Source organism: Balaenoptera ricei, chromosome 6, assembly GCF_028023285.1.
Source record: "Balaenoptera ricei isolate mBalRic1 chromosome 6, mBalRic1.hap2, whole genome shotgun sequence".
Classification (NCBI taxonomy): Eukaryota; Metazoa; Chordata; class Mammalia; order Artiodactyla; family Balaenopteridae; genus Balaenoptera; species Balaenoptera ricei.
Genome location: NC_082644.1, coordinates 54,031,748 through 54,051,682, shown reverse-complemented (window position 1 = coordinate 54,051,682; position 19,935 = coordinate 54,031,748). Strand labels below are relative to the sequence as shown.

Sequence of the window (19,935 nt, the reverse complement as noted above, 5' to 3'; positions counted from 1 at the left end):
TCTCTCTTCTCCTTCTGGGACCCCTATAATGCGAATGTTGTTGCGTTTAATGTTGTCCCAGAGGTCTCTTAGGCTGTCTTCATTTCTTTTCATTCTTTTTTCTTTAGTCTGTTCCGCAGCAGTGAATTCCACCATTCTGTCTTCCAGGTCACTTACCCGTTCTTCTGCCTCAGTTATTCTGCTATTGATTCCTTCTAGTGTAGTTTTCATTTCAGTTATTGTATTGGTCATCTCTGTTTGTTTGTTCTTTAATTCTTCTAGGTCTTTGTTAATCATTTCTTGCATCTTCTCAATCTTTGCCTCCATTCTTATTCCGAGGTCCTGGATCATCTTCACTATCATTATTCTGAATTCTTTTTCTGGAAGGTTGCCTATCTCCACTTCATTTAGTTGTTTTTCTGGGGTTTTATCTTGTTCCTTCATCTGGTACATAGCCCTCTGCCTTTTCATCTTGTCTATCTTTCTGTAACTGTGGTTTTTGGTCCACAGGCTGCAGGATTGTAGTTTTTCTTGCTTCTGCTGTCTGCCCTCTGGTGGTTGAGGCTATCCAAGAGGCTTGATGGGAGGCTCTGGTGGTGGGTAGAGCTGGCTGTTGCTGTGGTGGTCAGAGCTCAGTAAAACTTTAATCCACTTGACTGTTGATGGGTGGGGCTGGGTTCCCTCCCTGTTGGTTGTTTTGCCTGAGGCAACCCAACACTGGAGCCTACCTGGGCTCTTTGGTGGGGTTAATGGCAGACTCTGGGAGGGCTCACGCCAAGGAGCACTTCCCAGAACCTCCGCTGCCAGTGTCCTTGTCCCCACGGTGAAACAGAGCCACCCCCCACCTCTGCAGGAGACCCCCCACCACCAGCAGGTAGGTCTGGTTCAGTCTCCCCCAGGGTCACTGCTCCTTCCCCTGGGTCCCGATGCGCACACTACTTTGTGTGTGCCCTCCAAGAGTGGGGTCTCTGTTTCCCCCAGTCCTGTCAAAGTCCTGCAATCAATTCCCACTAGGCTTCAAAGTCTGATTCTCTAGGAATTCCTCCTCCCGTTGCCGGACCCCCAGGTTGGGAAGCCTGACGTGGGGCTCAGAACCTTCACTCCAGTGGGTGGACTTCTGTGGTATAAGTGTTCGCCAGTCTGTGAGTCACGCACCCAGCAGTTATGGGATTTGATTTTTCTCTGATTGCGCCCCTCCTACCGTCTCACTGTGGCTTCTCCTCTGTCCTTGGACGTGGGGTACCCTCCTTGGTGAAGTCCAGGGTCTTCCTGTCAATGATTGTCCAGCAGCCAGTTGTGATTCTGTTGCTCTCGCAAGAGGGAGTGAGAGCACGTCCTTCTACTCCGCCATCTTGGTTAATAATCACAAATAATTTTCCAACCCAAAATGTCCATGGTGCCAAGGTTGAGAAATCCTGTGATGGAGGCACCAAGGTCACTCAATCAAATGCAGCTAGTGTGCACATACCTTTTCTTGAGAAGCGTATGGTTAGGAAAACCAAGAAAAGAATCCAAGCACTTGGTTGACTTTGGGGTCCTCATCTTGTCTAATGGTCTGTGTGCTCCATAACTGTAATCCTGGAACTTGGGGTAATTATGTAGCTAATGGCAGGGGAGGTAAAAAGTAACGACTAAGAGTTGAAATTTGGATAACAGAGTTCAATTTAAAATTCTGACATTTAATGTGTGACCTTGGAATGTTACTTAACCACTTGAGGTCTTATATTTCTGTCTGTAAAATGGGAATAATAATGGTAACCAACTCAGTGGGTTGTTGTGAGGATTCAATGGAATGATGCATGCAAAGCATTTAGCATTAGTGTAGACACATAGCTGTTAATAAAATGTTGGAAATTGTGGTCACAACAGATAAGAAAAATTATGAACAGAATGAAGAATCCAATCAAGGGATAAAGAGATTAGTAGAATACAACCCAGTGGTACAGAAAAACTGGCTGAGACCCAGTGGGGCTGCAGGATCCACCTACTCAAAGCAGGAGGCAAAACTTTGAAAGAGATTGAAAAAATAAAGTAACGGTAATGATGCCCATTGGACTGCAAAATGAAATTCCAGCTGAAAGGGACCCTCCATGACAGAAGACAGAATTTGACTCAAAGCCTGAGTGTTATGATTCCTTTTGGCTCCAGTAGAATCATCTTGGTAGTATGTAGGAACCATGTGTCATGTTCTGGGTTAATTCTCGAAATGATAAATAATGGTATTGTGACTCAGCCTACATCATCTTATCCTACCAGAGAGGCTCCATAGTGAGGTGACTTTTCAAAGCCTGGGAAGACGTTATAGAAATACAGATAATAAAGTAAATCAAATTCATAGTATTAATACTTTGGTATGATTTAGGAATAAGTTTTATAATCCTTGGGATATTTTGTGTGTATTTGTATTTCAAGGTGTTTGAAATAAATCTGGCATACTAGATAATCTGATTATATAATTTGAAATGTGTAATTATACTAGACTCATGGTATTGATTTTAAAGGTGTAGTAGACTTTTATTAAGATTGTAAATGGCATTTAAATGTTTCGGATAGCCTGGTATATTATATTTTATTTAAGTTTGATATATTAGATTAATAGGAATTGCTTAAGTGCATAGGAAGATTTTGTTTTTTTAGGTTTGTAAGTCTGTCAGGGTTTTGGAGTGTTTGAGAGAATCGGGTATGTTAAAGGTGTAAAATTTAAAAAGTTCCTGAGGGAATTCAATTCGTAAATTGGGTTCATTAGAATTTAGTCTTTTAAAGTTATCAGTCAATTGAGTGTAATCAAAGAAAAAACTGACTCTGAATTCTCATTTTTATGGGAAAGTAATAGGTTTATACAAGACTTCGAAATTGAATTTAAAGGCTTAGAGAACACTAGGCTTTTGAATTTACAATTTTCAATATATTTAATTAATTAAAAGCCAATTGTTAGAGTAGTCCTTTCAGCGCGCAAGGTTCCCTCAGACATTGGAAAGCTCAAATGACATTAGTAAGCACCCCGTAAATGGTTATAATTAACAGTAACTACTGCTTGCCCTCTGTTCCTTTGAGTCCTTGCAGTGAAACTTCCACAACTGTCTGTCAATTTCTTGAGATCCTGAGGGTCCCGATTAGCTGAAGGCAAGGATTATTCCAAAACCAAAACACTTTTTTTTTTTTTTTAAGAACAAGAACCCAGTGTTTTAATTTGATCATTTCTTGCATTTGAAGTACTCCTCCATGACACCCTTGGCCTGAGACTCTTTGCCATAGTCCTTAACCACCACACTGCAACCAGCCACTTTAGGGGGTTTTCCCTCCCCATCAGTTTTTACAGAGGCCTACCCACTCCCCCAGTTTCTTGTTGTCATCAACCTTAATCAGGTTGATCTGGTGCTCAGCACAAAGGGTTTCCACCAACTTGACATATATATAGGCAAATCACAGTTGGATGCAAGCACACAAAGCTGGGCTTTGGCAGTTTCCCGAATTCCACGTGCTAGGCCATCGTGGATGAGGGCGGTCTTCAGCACCTCTTGCAGAGCAGGATTAACGTCCATTACACCTCCAGCAGCAATGCCTTCCTCGGCCATGGCGGCAGGGACTCCGAGGTGGCAAGGAAAGAGCAAAACAACACTTCTTTTGAGTCAATAGTTTTATTACTATTACTTTTCACACCGAGGAGACTTAGTTACATAAAGTGAGATATTCTATGAGTTGATTACCAGTAGTAGAAGCACAAAGGTGGGGAAAGTGTAACATGAACACAGTGAAGAAACGCCCTTTATCAGAGTGAAGTCCGTGTGACAGAAACACATTACTCCAAACAGACTATGTACAAATAAATATAGCTTTCCATCTATGTACAGACATACTCACAGAGAATAAACTGACGCAAAATCTCCATACATCTCCTCATCCAGCGAAAATTGCTCACAGTAAACAAAACACACGGGAAATGACAAAAGTAACTTGGAAGTGCATCACCTGGACTCTTGTAGGGGTACAGAGGTTAAAATGCTTCTTTATAAATGGAGGCAAACAGAGGAAGCATGAGATCACGTCCATCCTTAAAAAGATCCTTTACAAAAATGGCGTTGATATTTGTAAGGTAACCTGTCCCAAAGACAGTTTACGAGTTCTAGGGCAATGCCTATGTTGGGGTCAGTGTTCACAGCATGGTCTCTGTTTTAACACTATGCAAAGAACAAAAGTGTAATTTATCTTTCCTTTAGCGCTAGCAGCCACTTCATTAAACCAGGAAGGTAGTTTTTGCTGCTCTTTGATGGCACTTTTGAGACTGCAGATTGCTTGGAGATGGAAGCTGTTGCTTCTGGAGTTTTTTCAAACTGGAGCAGAAGAAAAACATCCAGGCTAGACGCAGGGCAAAAATATGAACTTTGTGTGCGGGGTTCAACAGGATTATATCCCAACCGAGGTTCCCTCATCCAGATGGAGAGTCTCTGCGCTGTGGAGAGATGCTTCAGACCACAAAACAGCCCCCAACAGAAACATCACTGGCTCTGGATCCAGACAATCTTTCTTTAGGGCAAATGGCCAATTAAACATAAAATTGATGGGGTTGGTCAATTTAACACACATGTTTACTCTATAGAGATAATTTAGGTATCCAGGTGGTAGATATTTCTAGGCTATTAAGTGCCTTTTAGTCATTCTTTTAGCTTTTACTCAAATCATATAAAAAAATTGTGATGAAGTGAAACAAAGTTTTTAGTTGTGGGGACATCAACATGCATGTACATTACATGTACATGCGTGTAAGCAGTCTATGATACTGGGCCAGAAATTATGTAGTTTAGCAGAAAAGGAAAAAAAAAAATCCAATGCATTATGAAGTCTCCTGTTTTATATGCTTTCCTCCCAAGGAAGGTTTATAATTTAGGCATAATAAATTATTGATAAACTGTATATCTCTATTTGCCATTTTTATAAGGGAACTTCTTAGACCCATCCTATATTTACATAAAAACTCAAATAAACCTTAAATTTTCCAGGTACATATTTGCTAATTATCCATTTCACTCTCTATATTGCTTTACATAACAAATGGATTCCTGAAAAACAGTATATCTATAACTTAAAAAAGGAAGTACTTTCACTTAGTATCAGAACTTGCTATTTAAAGGAACTTGCTATTTAACAAGCTATTTTGAAAGTGAAGAATGCTTTTGTGAAATGAACAATTTCTTTGATTTTCAGTTTTATTAAAGTACACATCTAAAATTTATCAGATTAGGATTGTCTAGAACAATAATTGTATGCCTTAAAAAACAGAACAGATAAACTCTAATTTACAACAAACGATACAAAACAGGAGTGACTCATGGACTGCTTATCGATTGACTATATTCAGAAGCCCTGAATATATGTATTATTGGTATTTTATGGCTTTAATTAAGACAATTGTCTCTTATGAAGTATTGATACTATAAAGTGCAATATTAAAAAATTAAAAAACCCAAAAGGCATCCATTGTCCTTCAGTTTTAGCCTGATGAGAAGAATCGGAGATTTGTTTAATTAAATGGCAAAGGATTTTCTACCCTTAATTCCTGCATGTAATTTCATCCTTAAAATTATTTTATTTGGGGATTCAGACTTCATTCATTCGTTCCTTTTTTTTTTTTTTTCTCTTTTTTTGATGACACGATTTAAAAAATTAGTATTCTCTTTTGGTTAGTTGAGTGCTTTTCGAGAACTGTCAGTCCCAAGGCCTTAGTTACTTCCAGATCCATTGTAAAGGAATATGCAACCCAATAAGTGAGAATGTAGGAGCAAATTTCCAGCCTTTTGGTGAACTGTACCCCATTTTCCTGGGCCACGACACCAATCAACAATCTTACAATTCCCAGCCAACCCACCACACAAGGAAGTAAATGCGCTGCAATACTGGGTGATGAGAGGTGGTCCAACCATCTCCCCCATGTCCTATTCAGAGCCAAAATATAGATTCTTTTTGGTAAATCAGTGCAGGTAAGTGCAGGTCCAGAGTTCCTGAATGATCTCCAGCGGTGTCTCCCCCATTCTGAGTACTTGTTGGGTGTGGGATTATGACCATAAAGACGAAGTCCGTGAGCTTCACCTCACCAGGGCCTCAAGACAATGCCGCATCAGTGTTCAGACTTTTCACCAGAGGATAAATGCCTGTTAGTACGTGTTGAGTCGAGGCCTGCTGGTGCTTTTAAGGCATTTCTGTGACTCTACTCTCTTGTAGTTGTGAATTCTATTCGCATTTTAGTATCAATTAGGAGGAAGTCCCTCCCCCCACCCCCCAAGAAGTAGTCAATTACACAAAACGTAAGTTGTTAGGGGCACGGGGCTAGCATTTTTCTATCTTCACCTTAATGCGGAGATGGAGAAAAGGCTCATTAGACTTGCCAAGTACAAGTAAAGGGGAGAGGCTGGTGGTGAGAACCTGGAAGGGGAGTAAGCACTGGGCCCAACCTAGACTTGAAAACTGGAAGTGGGGTTAGAAAGAAACAAACTGAGACTCAGTAAGGCCCAAGGGAGAGGGGCTCATGGTGGTAGGTGAGAACATCCATCCAAACGCACCAGGCAAGCTGAGAAATGCACTCGCTTCACCTGAATGTCTTGGAGAAAGATACGGAAGTCACAGGGAACACAAGATTAATGTGAATTAGCAATGAAGTGTGACTTTCTAAAAGGTAAGGGGCACAGAGGAGTGCAGAAGCAGGGGGTAAACACTGGGTCTGAGGCTGTCATTCCACCCTATTCAGACCTTATACTTGTGCCATGACTAGTCAAAAGGTTCCATGATTTCAGAGCAACATAAAGCATTTTAAAAGACTTAGTAAAGAAAAACTTAAAAATTATTGAGGGTTAGAGAGAAAGACTCAGAAATAAAAATCTGAAGATAACATTTGATGCAAATAGATAAAGGGTCACATAGTGGTGACTCCCAGCTCTGTCAGGGGTAAATAGTGAAGAGTGCCCAGATGCAACTCTTTTCTGCCAAACAGAAAAAAAAAAAAAAGGTGAATTCATCACCTTGAGGGGCTGGGGTGAATCTGGAGGAAGACTTTTCTGACACGGATGGTTGTTAACGTTAATAGCTGACGGACCTGGGTTACACCAGAAACATCTATGCTAGGATTTCTTTCCTACAAAGGGACTGTCTTTTGGATCAGGGTGATAGGTTGAACAAGCGCTCTTAACAGAACTAAACCTTTGGCAAACTCAATGCCAATTCCATGGCACTCTTTCACACTTAGGTCTTTATCAGTTTTTTAAAAAAATTCTTTAAGGTTTTCCAGTCTGCCAACCAATCATTTAGTGGAAGGGCTTTGGCTTAGATAATTTGGTGTTCCGTAGTGTCCCCACTATTTGTTTGCTAATTTGAACAGAGTTGTCTATCCAGTCGTAATTAGAGGCTCCTTTTTCTCTCTAAAAAACTGGCTGACTTCTGGATTCCTGGGCCCTTTGTAGCTTTCTCTCACTTCATTTAAAGAAAACTGCCACTAAAGACCATGATGGAAATCAGGTGGTGCTGAGCAAGGCCGATGCCCTGTGCGTGAGGAAGGTGGGGAAAGGCAGTGAGCACACTGGGGGGGCATCTAGGTGAAAAGCACGTGTGACTTCCATAACAAACATGAGTGCACCTGTGTTTTCTACAGACACCTAAAGACTCTTGGTGATTTCTGTGCTGCAGCCCGTGCCTTTTTTTAAAAAAGATATTTATCTGGTTGTACCAGGTCTCGGTTGTGGCAGGCAGGGTCCTTAGTTGTGGCCTGTGAACTTTTAGTTGCAGCGTGCATGTGGGATCTAGTTCCCTGACGAGGGATCGAACCCAGGTCCCCTGCATTGGGAGTGCAGAGTCTTAATCACGGCACCACCAGGGAAGTCCTGCCTGTGCCTTTTCAAAGCTCCCAGTAAAGTGAAAAAAAAGAGCATAATCTCACGAAAAGTACTGGAGTTCAGCTGGCTCTGAGTGTGCCTTTCTTGCTTTTCTTGTTTGCTAGACATTTCAATGAATAGGAAGCTGTGGGATTAAAAAATGAAACACAAAGCTAGAGAGGCAAGGAGCTAACCTTAAATAGATAGTGGAGTGGAGGCCCTTACCTTTCTTCCCAATGTCTTCTTGAGAGGGGAACATATTTTTATCTGGGACTCTATATAGGCTTTTGTAATTGGGTAAAAAAGCCTGCAATTTGTAATTATTTAAAACTACATAGGGATATATATCAATGTGATATTTGCTTTCTTGGGAATCCTGGTAAAAGTAAGTTCATTTCCCCTTTCTTCCTTTTCCTTATTCTTTATTTTTTCACTAACTTTCTCTTCACAACAAGCCCTCACCTACTAATTGAAGACAGTCTTGCTGAGGGAGGTACAGGAGTTGAGCATGTGTCTTTAAAAATATTAAGCCAGGTGGTTATGTGAGATCTGGCTTAGCAAGAATGAGCATCAGCTTCTATAACAAGCTTTCAGGAGACAGTTGATTTTTCCAGAAATCACCCTGAGAACAGTTTCCCTTTATTTCTTCTGGAACAGAGCTGTAACAATCCAATTAATTACTACTAGCCACTTAATTATTGGAGTAGCAATCTGTCCAGGTGCAAGGAAGAATGGCATGCTCATAATCTTGTGTGTGTGTGTGTGTGTGTGTGTGTGTGTGCGCGTGCGTGTGCATGTGTTGGTAGATGTAGGGAAGAAAGCATATTGCAGTTTTCTGACATGCTTGGATTCAGACCCACGTCAGATATTCCAACCCAGCAATTTCAGCAGAGCAGTTAACGTTAGTCCCATCTTTTCCAGCTGTCTATCTGGCCAGCAGCTCTATCTATCTGCTGTCACTTCCCTGGTCGGCTTTCTGTTAAGGTGGTCTTGGGTGGAGGGCTTCCCTTGATAGCTCAGCCTTGTCACAGAGGAGTTGAAGAGCTATGAGCAATGGTGGGGAGTCTGCCAACTCTCTCCCTGCCCAGCACTGATGTACATTAATATCATCAAATGTCTCATCAGCAAAGCAGCTGTGTTTTGCTGAAAGGCCTCCAAACACCTGATTCACGTCTTCCCTAGAAAATAAATTATAATGGCCCCTGTCAGCTGACACCTGTGAGAAGCCTTACAAAGCATTTTTCCCAAATATGAAACAGTCCCTGCCTCTTTTTATAATCTTCTGGGCAAGGCTTTAGGAAGTTCTGCTGCATCAGCCAAACTGATAAGCAACCCTCCCCCTTAGTCCGTGTACGTTACTGTGTTTTCCTGACCTGCCGCCGTCTGGCTCAGCTTAGGCCCGGGAAGCTGCATGCAAACCTTCTCGTCTCCAGCTTCAGTTCTTGAGGGTCTAGGCAGGTTCAGAGGGCAGCTGAACTCAGCGTGGGCATTCCCAGAAGCAATTGAGAAGGGTCTATTTGGGTATTCTCGGCATGAACCAAGTCGTTCTCCTGTCCTGAGGCTGCCTAGGGTGACAGGGGAGGTGACAGCAAGTTAAGACCTGCTTGGTTTGCTGCAGGTAAAGGGAACCATTTGCGTACAGCTCATTTATTTTAGATTGAACAGTAAGAGGTTGGCTCTTGAATTTTTGATATTTTTACCCTGTTCCAGAGAAACAAAGAGAGTATCTGTAGTCTAAATTTTTTTCCCCTATACTTTTCTATTGTGCATTCTTTGCCTCTACATCACCATTAGGGATATGGCTGGCCATTTAAATATACAGGGAGGGTTCATGTGTGTATGTTTGTATGTACTTGTGCACAAAACAAACCTTATGAGATCAGGAGGAAATGTTCCCTTTGGTTGTTGGTGTGCATGTTTTTCCTTTCCCTTCACTAAGGCAAACTTTGGTGCTCCCTGCTTTTGAATCCTGGATGTAATTGGGTCAGAGGGTGATGATGTAAGTGGCATTGTGTGTGTATATATAGATTTGGTATGAAGATATATATTTATATATGTATTTACACAGGCACTAGAGATGAACTACTCAGAAAACCATGTTGTGGAAAGTTCTTTCTTATAATTATGTTAATGATTTGAATGCTTTTAAAGATCCACTGTTGCATCCTATACACTTTTCTCTGGGTTCACCCAAGCCCAACACATAACCTCACAGACAACTTATAGGGGGCAAGCAGGGGCAAGCAGGGCAAGCAGGGGCAGGGAGGTGCCTGCATACTGGCCAGTGAGCCAACACTGCACTCCCTTGAGGTGGGAACTGGGCTCAGAAATAGCATCTTCTCAAATGCAACTTTTCATGACTGACAACACTCCCTAGGAAGGGAGCTCCCAGGCAAGTCAAACGCTCTGTGGCTGCTTCGATGAGTCTTCACCGTGAGCTGGGAATGAACGGGAAAGAGTGAGGAGGCAGGGCGAGTGTGGGGAAGGGCTGGAATAAGAACAGGGTTGCACTGGACCTCCCTCCTCCTTTCTGGTTTTATATAGTCAATCTGCAACTGAGTCAGAGTCACCTACTCAAACCTTCTTTCACACAACAAACCAGTCCATCATACACATTCATGCAATAAACAACTCTGCTCCCCTTCAAGTAATGCACAGGGAAAACCATCAGGGTTTTTAACTCAATGTTCACTTACTCCTTCTCTTTCACTCAGAGGAACTAACACAAATTCTTGCTTCAACACAAAATCCTGCCCTTGAGGAAGGAGACGTGGGTCTCTCTCACACAACTGAACACCCGACTCTGCAAAGTTGGAGAGACTGGGAAGCTGGCCTCCTGGGTGGCAGCCATCTTGGCTTCTTGCTTTCCCATTGGGCCTCCGCTCAGAAGAGCAATGATGGGCACTGCCTGTGACTGCCATGCTCTGTGGAGGGGGCTGAGGTTTTGTGGAAGGAATGCTGAGCTTGATCTTTATCTTTATTCAGTTGTGAGTTCTGCATCCTGTCTCCCTGTGTTAGGAGGGACGTGCTCACCGCAAAATCATAGCAGCATCAGTGACACAACAGACTGGAGAGAAGCCATGGTGTGTGCCAACTTAGATGCAGGATGGCTACAGAATAATGCGCCATCCTCTATTTACTCTTTCAACTGATTATAAGGAAGCATGATTTGGGGAAATGAAAAACTCTGCATGTTTTTCAGTAAGTTAGTCCACCTAATCTTTTTTCTCTGTTGGTTTTATTTTCTTTTGACATACACAAAATGTCAAATAGAACTTGGGGGCACTGAATGAATGAAATGAAGATGTCCCTTGAATGCTCTGAAAATCAGATCCTTGACGTGACTGGCTTGAAGCCAGTGTAAAGAAGCTGTTGAGTGTAGTCTGCAGTGTACTCTGTGAGCTAGAAAGAGTCCCAAATGGGGTCCTGATGGCAGGAGAGACACCCATGGTGCATGGGTTTTAACCAAATCCTGGTCCTGGCACCACTAGACACAGGTCTCAGAAAACTTCCTAGTTAACAAACGCCTTTCCAAACATCTTGAAGCTGCCTTAATCCAAGCAGTATTGATCAGAGTCAATCTAGTTCTATTGGTTGGAGGAACAATGATTTCTTTCTTCAGCCACTGAAGGCCTTTATGACCACACTGGAAGATGCATTAAAGAACCATGTCCTTAGGGGGCAAGTCCCACTGAGCGCCTCTACTGGATGGTATTTCTTAGTACATATCCAGGCTCTCTTGGCAGGCATTTTGATGCGCTTAGCATCAAAATAATGTCTGAATGACAATCACAACTAAACTTGTCCCCCTTCTTTTGATGATAATGGGACATGCATTGGAACAGTATAGGTTCAGTTTATATAATCTAGCTGTCCTAGAAGAGCACTAATTTGCTTTGCAATCATATTTTCTACTTGCATGCTGGGGCAATATATAAGCCCCCCGCCCCCCACCCAACCCTGGTCACCTCCCCCTTGCCCCAAACCAGTATCCACCCAGCCTGGGTTTTACCTCTGAATGTCCCAATAACCCTGTGGGTTTCAGAGAGTGTACCCCAGTTGGGATGGAGAGACGGTCTTCCCGGTTTGGCTTGTGGGAATAGTTTGGAGGGCTCATTTCAGGGCCCCTACAGGCCCTCTCCGCCCAGCCCTCCCTCGTGCAACCTACTTTCCTAAAATATCCACCGTACCGGGCAGAATCCCAGTATGTCCAAGGTAGGCTGAAGGTCACAGCAATGATTCTCTTAGCTCACCTCTTGCACTTAAGAGGTAAAGCTCAGACTGAAGGTTGATGCCCCTCTTCAAATAGGTACTAGAAATATACTAGAGCTATCCCTGAAAAGATGCAGTTGTATTTTTATATATATATATATATATATACGATTATATATATATATATATTTATAATTTTTCTTTCTTTGTATTTGTATACAGGTATGTACTACTCTATAGGTGTGGAAGGAGAGGTATAATACAGGACCAGGCAGGGGTGTGTGCGTGTGCATCTATACATAATATATATATTTTATATGTATATATATCACCTCTGTCATTCTTTGCATCATGACAACGGCCAGCGAGGAGTACCTGTCAGCGGTGCAGGCAGAGAAGCCCCAAATGCTGGGATCTCTTTGTCTCTTGCATGGAGCCAGTGCAGGAGGCAAGGGTGGGAGCAGCCCAAGAAGTGAGTGGGCCCAGCGCGAAGCCATCCCCTGTCAAAGCCACCAAAGAGGAACACTTGAAATGCCCAGGGCTGTGTGCCAGCGGAGGTCAAGGAGCCTACAACCCTGAGTGGGGGGGGGGGGGGGCGGGGACAGTCCATGCTGTTGGCCTAAGATATGGCTTTTCCTGCTAGATGGAGACGGGGCACATGAGGATTCTGTCTTCCAGGAGGACGCTGACCACGAGGAACCCAAAGTAGAGGCCGAACATGGTGAAGCCCAGCACTTTGTTCATCCTCCATTTGCAGAGGGCGATGGAGAGGATGACGAAGAGCAGCATGATGAAGAGGAGGACGATGGCGCAGAAGAGGCCGTTGCTGCTGACGGCCACGGGTTGGAACCTGTGAGCGACGGTGTACAGGAGCCAGGGCAGCGGGAGCCTGTGGGGGAGAGAGGCAGGGAAGAAGGGGGGGCAGTCAGGCACGCGACGGAGCATTAGCTTCTCGGAATCTGTGATTGGAGACCAGTGTCCTGTTAGGTTCACCAGGACTCAGGCCTGGCTGATGCAGGAAATCATATTTACAAGGAAGTCAGGTGAACTTTAAAAACCCTGGTCTAGGGCTTCCCTGGTGGTTGAGAGTCTGCCTGCCAATGCAGGGGACACGGGTTCGAGCCCTGGTCTGGGAAGATCCCACATGCCGCGGAGCAACTGGGCCCGTGTGCCACAACTACTGAGCCTGCGCGTCTGGAGCCTGTGCTCCGCAACAAGAGAGGCCACGACAGTGAGAGGCCCGCGCACCGCGATGAAGGGTGGCCCCCGCTTGCCACAACTAGAGAAAGCCCTCGCACAGAAACGAAGACCCAACACAGCCATAAATAAATAAATAAATGTAAAACAAACAAACAAACAAAAAAAAAACCTTGGTCTATTTCCCAGTCGAATTAGGGAGAACAGAGAGAATTTATTCTACGGCTGAATAAGATCAAAGACATGGCTGCTGCAGGTGATTTCTGAATTTGATTTGAAATAATTTTTTTGGTTTCCTTCCTAGTTGAGATTAAAGTGTTACTCTTAGCCCTAAAGAGGTGAATTGGAGGATCTGTACAGGATGACAGGAGGAGATGATAAATGGAGAAAAGGTATAGAAATCTGTGGTGAAAATGATCAAATTATTTTTTTTTAATGGAGACAGAGAATAGCAATCACACACACACACACACACACACACACACACACACACATCCAATTCTGGTAAAGTTGTGGTTGACAGCACTACAAATAGATAAAAAACCTTTGGGGGAAATATGACATTTTTAATACTTTTGACCAATCAATTCTATTGTCAGGGATTAAGCACAAGGAATAATTTGAAATGCAGATGCAATTTTATTCAGAAAGGTGATCATTTCAGTGTTATTTTGAGTAGTGAAAAACCAGGGACAACTTAATCTCTAATAATAGGCAGCTAGTTAAATAGCAAACTATAAGTCAATGTAATTTTATGTAGCTATTAAAAATCATAAACTTATAATGATACAGGTAAATGTTCATGATATGATTCTATATTTAAAAAGAAGGATAAACATAAACATAGCAATCTAACTTCAATAATAAATTAAAAAAGATTGGTGTTGGTCTGTATTATGCTTTATATATATTTATGCTTTATATGTATTTTTAAAATCCTTTACCTTGGGTATGTATGAATCCTATAAACAAGAAGAAAATGCTAGCAAGACTATGAAGAAACTGTTACACTCAATATATTGCTAATGACTTTGTAACTTGGTATAAACTCTTGGGAAAGACTTTTTGGAAAAATATACTACATCAATAGCCACTGAAATGTTTATAATCTTCAATCCATCAATATTTCTTGAAGAAATTTATCCAAATAAAATAATTAAAAGAGGAGATGTTTCTGCATAAAGGTGTTCATAAAACACCCATGATGTCAGAAAATTGAAAAAAATACAAAGGTCCTACTAAAGGGTAAAGGCTAAAACCGAAAGCAACAGGATGGAATATTTTGAAGCCATAGAATGTTAATTATGAGAGCTATGAAGAAACTTAGAAAAATGGTTGATTTACTCATTTACTAATAGATGCCTACTCTTTGCTGTGCATAAATGGCTTTAAAATGGAAAAATAAAAGCCCTCCAACAGGGCAAAACTGATTATTCACTAAGAAAACTTTCTGAAATATTAGGAGAAAAACACACAAAAGTTAAATGTTTTGGGGTAGTAGGATTAGGGGTGATTTTCTTTAAACTTTCATTTAAGTTTCATTTAAGTTACAAGATATATAAAATTTAAGAACAATGAACAAAAAGCATCTTGCAATTCACTATAATATTTTTCAAAAACACGACAAATTTGTCTCATAGAACACTTGTCATTTTTCCCAATATGTAGGATTTTCTCTTTTTGTGCTACAGAATATTTTCTTTCTGTTTATACAAGATATTGACCAAGAAAACTACTCTAAATGTGTGGGCAGTGGAACTGAGAAACACTGTTTATACTAGGGATGTCCTTCCTTTAAAATACACCTTTTCAGGCATTCACTCACTCATTCACTTGTTCATTCATTCATCCATCCACCCATCCATTCATCCATTCATTCTACAAACATCTGCCAAACCACTGCCATGCATTAAGCATTGTATTAGGCTTTGGGGAGTTCTTGTTCTTGGGGAATTCACAGTCTAGCAGGCAGACTGATAGACAGGACCATGACAAGAGTGTGAGATACAGATATACAGAAAGTATACAGGAGCACAAGCCCCCAGGCAAGACTTAAGGGAATCAGAAAAACCAGGATTTGAGTTGACACTGGAAGGGTAAATTGGAGTTTTCCAGACAGACAAGCAGGGAGGGCTCCTGAGGGAGAGGTGCCAGCAAAGGAAGAAAGAATGGTAGGAGAGGGCATCTTTGGAACTCAAAGGTGGTTCAGACAGTGGAAGCTCAGAGCAGGGTTTTATGCACAGGTAGTGCTGGAGTTGAGAGCACAGACTCTGTTCAAATCCCAGCTATCTCATTACTAGTTGTGTGAATTCTGTGCCCTTCGGTTTCCTTATCTGAAAAATGGGGATGAAAATACATACATCATAGGATCATCGTGTGGCTTAAATAGATAAAAATGTATGTACAGTGCATGTGGTAGATACTGAATGAAAAAATTATTATATATATTAGGTAGTGGAAAGGATAAAAGAGAACAATATTCAAGATGTTCAATGAGAAAGTAGATCCGTTTTAGTGGTCTTCCAAACTCAAATGCAAGAGCTCAGTTCTTCCGGGAACATAAGGATAATATCCCATGTCTTACTTTCTCAAGGGGCTGTCCTTCAAGTTATTTATCAGACTACTTTTACTTGGACACATTAAATGAAATGACAGAGATGACAGCATCCCTCCCCAATCAGATCCACTTGAGATTATTCATATTGAGAACTTCATTTTGCTTAACTGTAAGAACAGATCTCATCTTCTGACTTTCAAAAAACCTAGACTATCTTCACCAGCACAGATAAAGAAATGATAATGCCAAACCTGCCAGCATTTTCCAAGGAAGGAGATGGGATATTTTTTTCTGGGCCTATGTTTGTTTCAGTCTGCTTTCCAATCCAAATCTCATCTGAGGCTGGTGGGGACTTTAATTAGAATTAGAACATGGAAAAAAATACAGTGAAACCACCAGAGCATCTCAGTCACATATAAATGTTGAATATTCATGACATATAGCCAGTGCCATTTTATAGGTGAAATTCTCTTAAAGTATTTCCTACAACACCCACTCTGTAAGCAAGTTATGTGTTTCTGCCTGTCTACGGATAACTTATTCTTCATGAAGTTCTCTGAAAATGAAAATTGGAGTTGGTGAAATTGAATGGTACTACCAGTCTTTACTTTCTATTGGTATCGGTTGGTTTTGGGCTCTGAGATCCTGGTCACGTCTTTACAGCTTCTAAGAAGACAAAGACAGTGGTGGAGATGATGTGCACCTTTATATAACTAGCTCTACTCACCCTACAGTGATGTCAAAGATGTTGCTTCCAACAGAGCTGGACACAGCCATGTCCCCGAGCCCCTTCCGGGCCACTATGACACTGGTGATCAGATCAGGGATGGAGGTCCCAGCAGCCAAGATGGTCAGACCCATAATCTCTTCACTAATGCCAATTGTCTCTCCAACCTAAAAGCAACGACAGGGACAAACATATGAGTGTTTGAAGTCACAAAACCATCAAACCCACTAACATTTGAATGCAACTCCCTTTTAATGAGTTCTTACTCTGTGCTGTGCTGAGTATCAAGATGATAACAAGGAAGAAGGCACCATCATTGACAGAAAGGATTTTATATTTTAATGATATTCAGACCCAAGGGATCAGGAAGGTTCACATGAGGATTAAACAGATAATCTCAAAAAAGAGCTATAGAAGACTAGAGTGCAGCCTCTATATGGTTTTTATTAAGACCAGGAAGGGGAAGCAGAAGATCAGAGTTATGAATGCCAATTGGTCATTGGCTACAGGGGCCAGTGCCTGACAATGGCACCAAATCCTGTAGCAGATTTGCCCCTGGATTTATCATTGAAGATGGTTGTGAAGTGGTATCTTATGTTTATTTTTAAACAACTTTATTGAGATATAATTCACATACCCTAAAAGTCACCCATTTAAAGTATATGATTCAGTGGTTTTTTAGTATATTTATAGAGTTGTGCAACTATCACCAGAATTTAAGTTCAATTTTTCGTCACTCCAAGAAGAAACTCCATACCTGTTAGCAGTCACTTCCCATTGCCCTCCAACCTCCTCAACCCTAGGTAACTGTTACCTACTTTCTGCCTCTATAGATTTGCCTGTTATTCACATTTCATATAAATGGAACCATACAACATGTGATGTCTTGTGACTGGCTGTTTTCACTTAGCATAATATTTTAGAGGTTCATTCACACTGTAGCATGTATCAGTATTTCATTCATTTTTATTGTAGAATAATATTCCATTGTATGGATACACCACATTTTATTTACCCACACAAGTTGATGGACACCTGGATTGTTTCTACTTTTTGGCCATTATGAATGATGCTGCTGTGAACATTTGTGTATAAATTGTGCAGATGTTTTCATTTCTCTTGGGTATATAGACAGTGGAATCACTGGATCATATGGTAACTCTATGCTTAACATTTTGTGGAACTGCCAAGCTGTCTACAAAGTGGCTGCACTGTTTTACATTCTTACCAGAAATATATCAGGGTTCCAATTTCTATACACCCTCTCTAACACTTGTTATTTTCTGTCTTTTTGATTATATCCATCCAAGTGAGTGTGAAGTGGTATCTCACTGTGGTTTTAATTTGCATTCTCTAATGAATAATGATGTTGAATATCTTTTCTTGTGCTTATTAGCCATTTGCATACCTTTCTTGGTGAAATAGCTACTCAAATCTTTTGTCCATCTTAAACCTTAAGATGCCTGTAGATGCTTGCCTTTCTATTATTGAGCTTTAAGAGCTTTTTATATATCCTGGATACAAGTGCTTTATCAGAGAGATATGATTTGCAAATATTTTCTCTCAGTCTGTGGTTTCTCTTTCCAATTTTTTTGGGTTTTTTTGGCCATGCCACGCGGCTTATGGGATCTCAGTTCCCCAACCAGGGACTGAACCTGGGCCCTAGGCAGTGAGAGCGCAGATTTCTAACCACTGGACAGGCAGGGAATTCCCTGTCTTTTCATTTTTTAAATGAGGTTTTTTGAAGAGCAGAAGTTTTACTTTTGATGACATTTAGTTAATCAATTATTTTTTTTATGGATCATGGTTTGGTGTTATATCATAGAACTCTTTGCCTATCCCATGGTTATGTGGATTTTCTGTTTTCTTCTAGATGTTTTTAGCTCTTACGTTTAGAACTATCGTGCATTTTGAGTTAATTTTTGAGTATCGCAGGTGGTAAATGTCTAAGTTCATTTATTTTGGCATATAGAAATCCAATTATTCCAGCAGCATTTGTTGAGAACTCTATCCACATATGTCCTTGGTGTATATTTCCTTATTTCAAATTGCTATATTTTATTTCTGTTAAGAAGTATAATAATTTTAAGGGTATATTAGACAAAGAATACAAGTGGGCAGTTGGAATTGATGTAGTTTATAATAGAGATTAAAAGCATGAGTTTGGGAGCTGCAGAGTGCTGGGTTAGAATCTCAGTCCTGCATTTTACTACCTAAATGATCCTGGGCATTTTTTTTTTTATTAGCTCTAAGCTTAACTCTTTATCTGTAAACTGTGGATAATAATAGTATCTCCCTCATAGAAATTATACCCATGTACAAGGACAAAGGGATGTAAATTATCTGGCATGTAGTACACATTCAATCAATAATGGTAACCATTACTATCTTTGAGAATGTAAGACCTTTGCATCTCATTTTTCCATTCATGTGTTGCAGCAAACAATTCCTGAGAGTTTATTCTGGTGATGGGCACTATGACTGGTACTGAATTAAAAGTAGTAAAAGGGAAATACATCATCATTTTTGTAAATGGAGGCTCAAGGAAGAGACCATTTTGTGTCCAGTTCTTTCCCTAAGAGCCAGTTGGATGAGAACGTGAGGTGAGTGGCTGCCCAAGAGAAAGTATAAGTGCTGCTGAGCCAGGAAAAACTCTGACATTCCTCCAGGCCTGGGTTGGCCTGGCTTCAGGCTTCAGAGGGCAAGAAGCAGTGAGACTTGCCTTTCCTCCACATGGCTGTCTGGGGCTATGCCGATTTGAGTCCACACTATAGGGAAAGGCCAGGAGACGAGGGAAAGTTAAGTGGAATAAATTCCTTTAGTCCTGGAATATGTAACTTGTTAGATGCAATACTGTTGTGACAGTTTCAGAAAGCAAACACACTGGTTAGCCACTTAGCAACCAAGAGAAAAGCCAGGCAGATGTGTGTCACTCTCAAGGTCTTACCTGATGTGCCCACCAGACCATCAAGTAAGAGAATACTGCGATCCAGGCGATGGAGCCAAAGAACGTGATGGGAAAAAACTTCCTTGAAGACTGAAAGAGAACCAGAAAGAGGAGAGAATGTGAGTGCTAACTGAGGTGATCTGATAGCTCAAAGCTAAGACCACCAATTCAGCTACTTCTCCCTCACTGCCTGCAGTCCTGGTAGAATTAGCAATCAAAATAAATGACCAAGCGTTGGTCAAGCTGGGACATTAAGATTCTCTCTTGAGAATGTCAAATTGGTGGAAGCCAAACCATCCCAAATCTAGTTTCTGAGATGGAAGCCTTTTGAAGAGAATGTCTGTTCCTGCTGCTGGTTTCTCAGATGCTCTCTGCTCCTGCCCTTTCCAAGGCTTGGTTTCTCAGCCTTGCCTTCAATCCCTCAATACCCCACATTCTCCCTCCCTCTCCTGCTCCCTTT

At 41.4% G+C, this 19,935-nt stretch overlaps 1 protein-coding gene and 1 pseudogene across 1 annotated transcript in view; both read right to left on the bottom strand.

Annotated features, from left to right (window-relative positions):
- Positions 1-3,173: 3,173 nt before the first annotated feature.
- On the bottom strand, positions 3,174-3,554 carry LOC132367811 (small ribosomal subunit protein eS12-like; annotated as a pseudogene).
- Positions 3,555-12,502: 8,948 nt separating this feature from the next.
- SLC24A2 (solute carrier family 24 member 2) overlaps positions 12,503-19,935 on the bottom strand; it is a 236,571-nt gene continuing 229,138 nt past the window's right edge. Inside the window, exons 9-11 of the mRNA XM_059926402.1 lie at positions 19,476-19,565; positions 16,529-16,695; positions 12,503-12,936 (exon numbers count right to left, since the gene is read on the bottom strand). Coding sequence (XP_059782385.1) covers positions 12,687-12,936; positions 16,529-16,695; positions 19,476-19,565 — 507 coding nt within the window. The 3' untranslated portion in view covers positions 12,503-12,686. The remainder of the gene's footprint in view (positions 12,937-16,528; positions 16,696-19,475; positions 19,566-19,935) is intronic.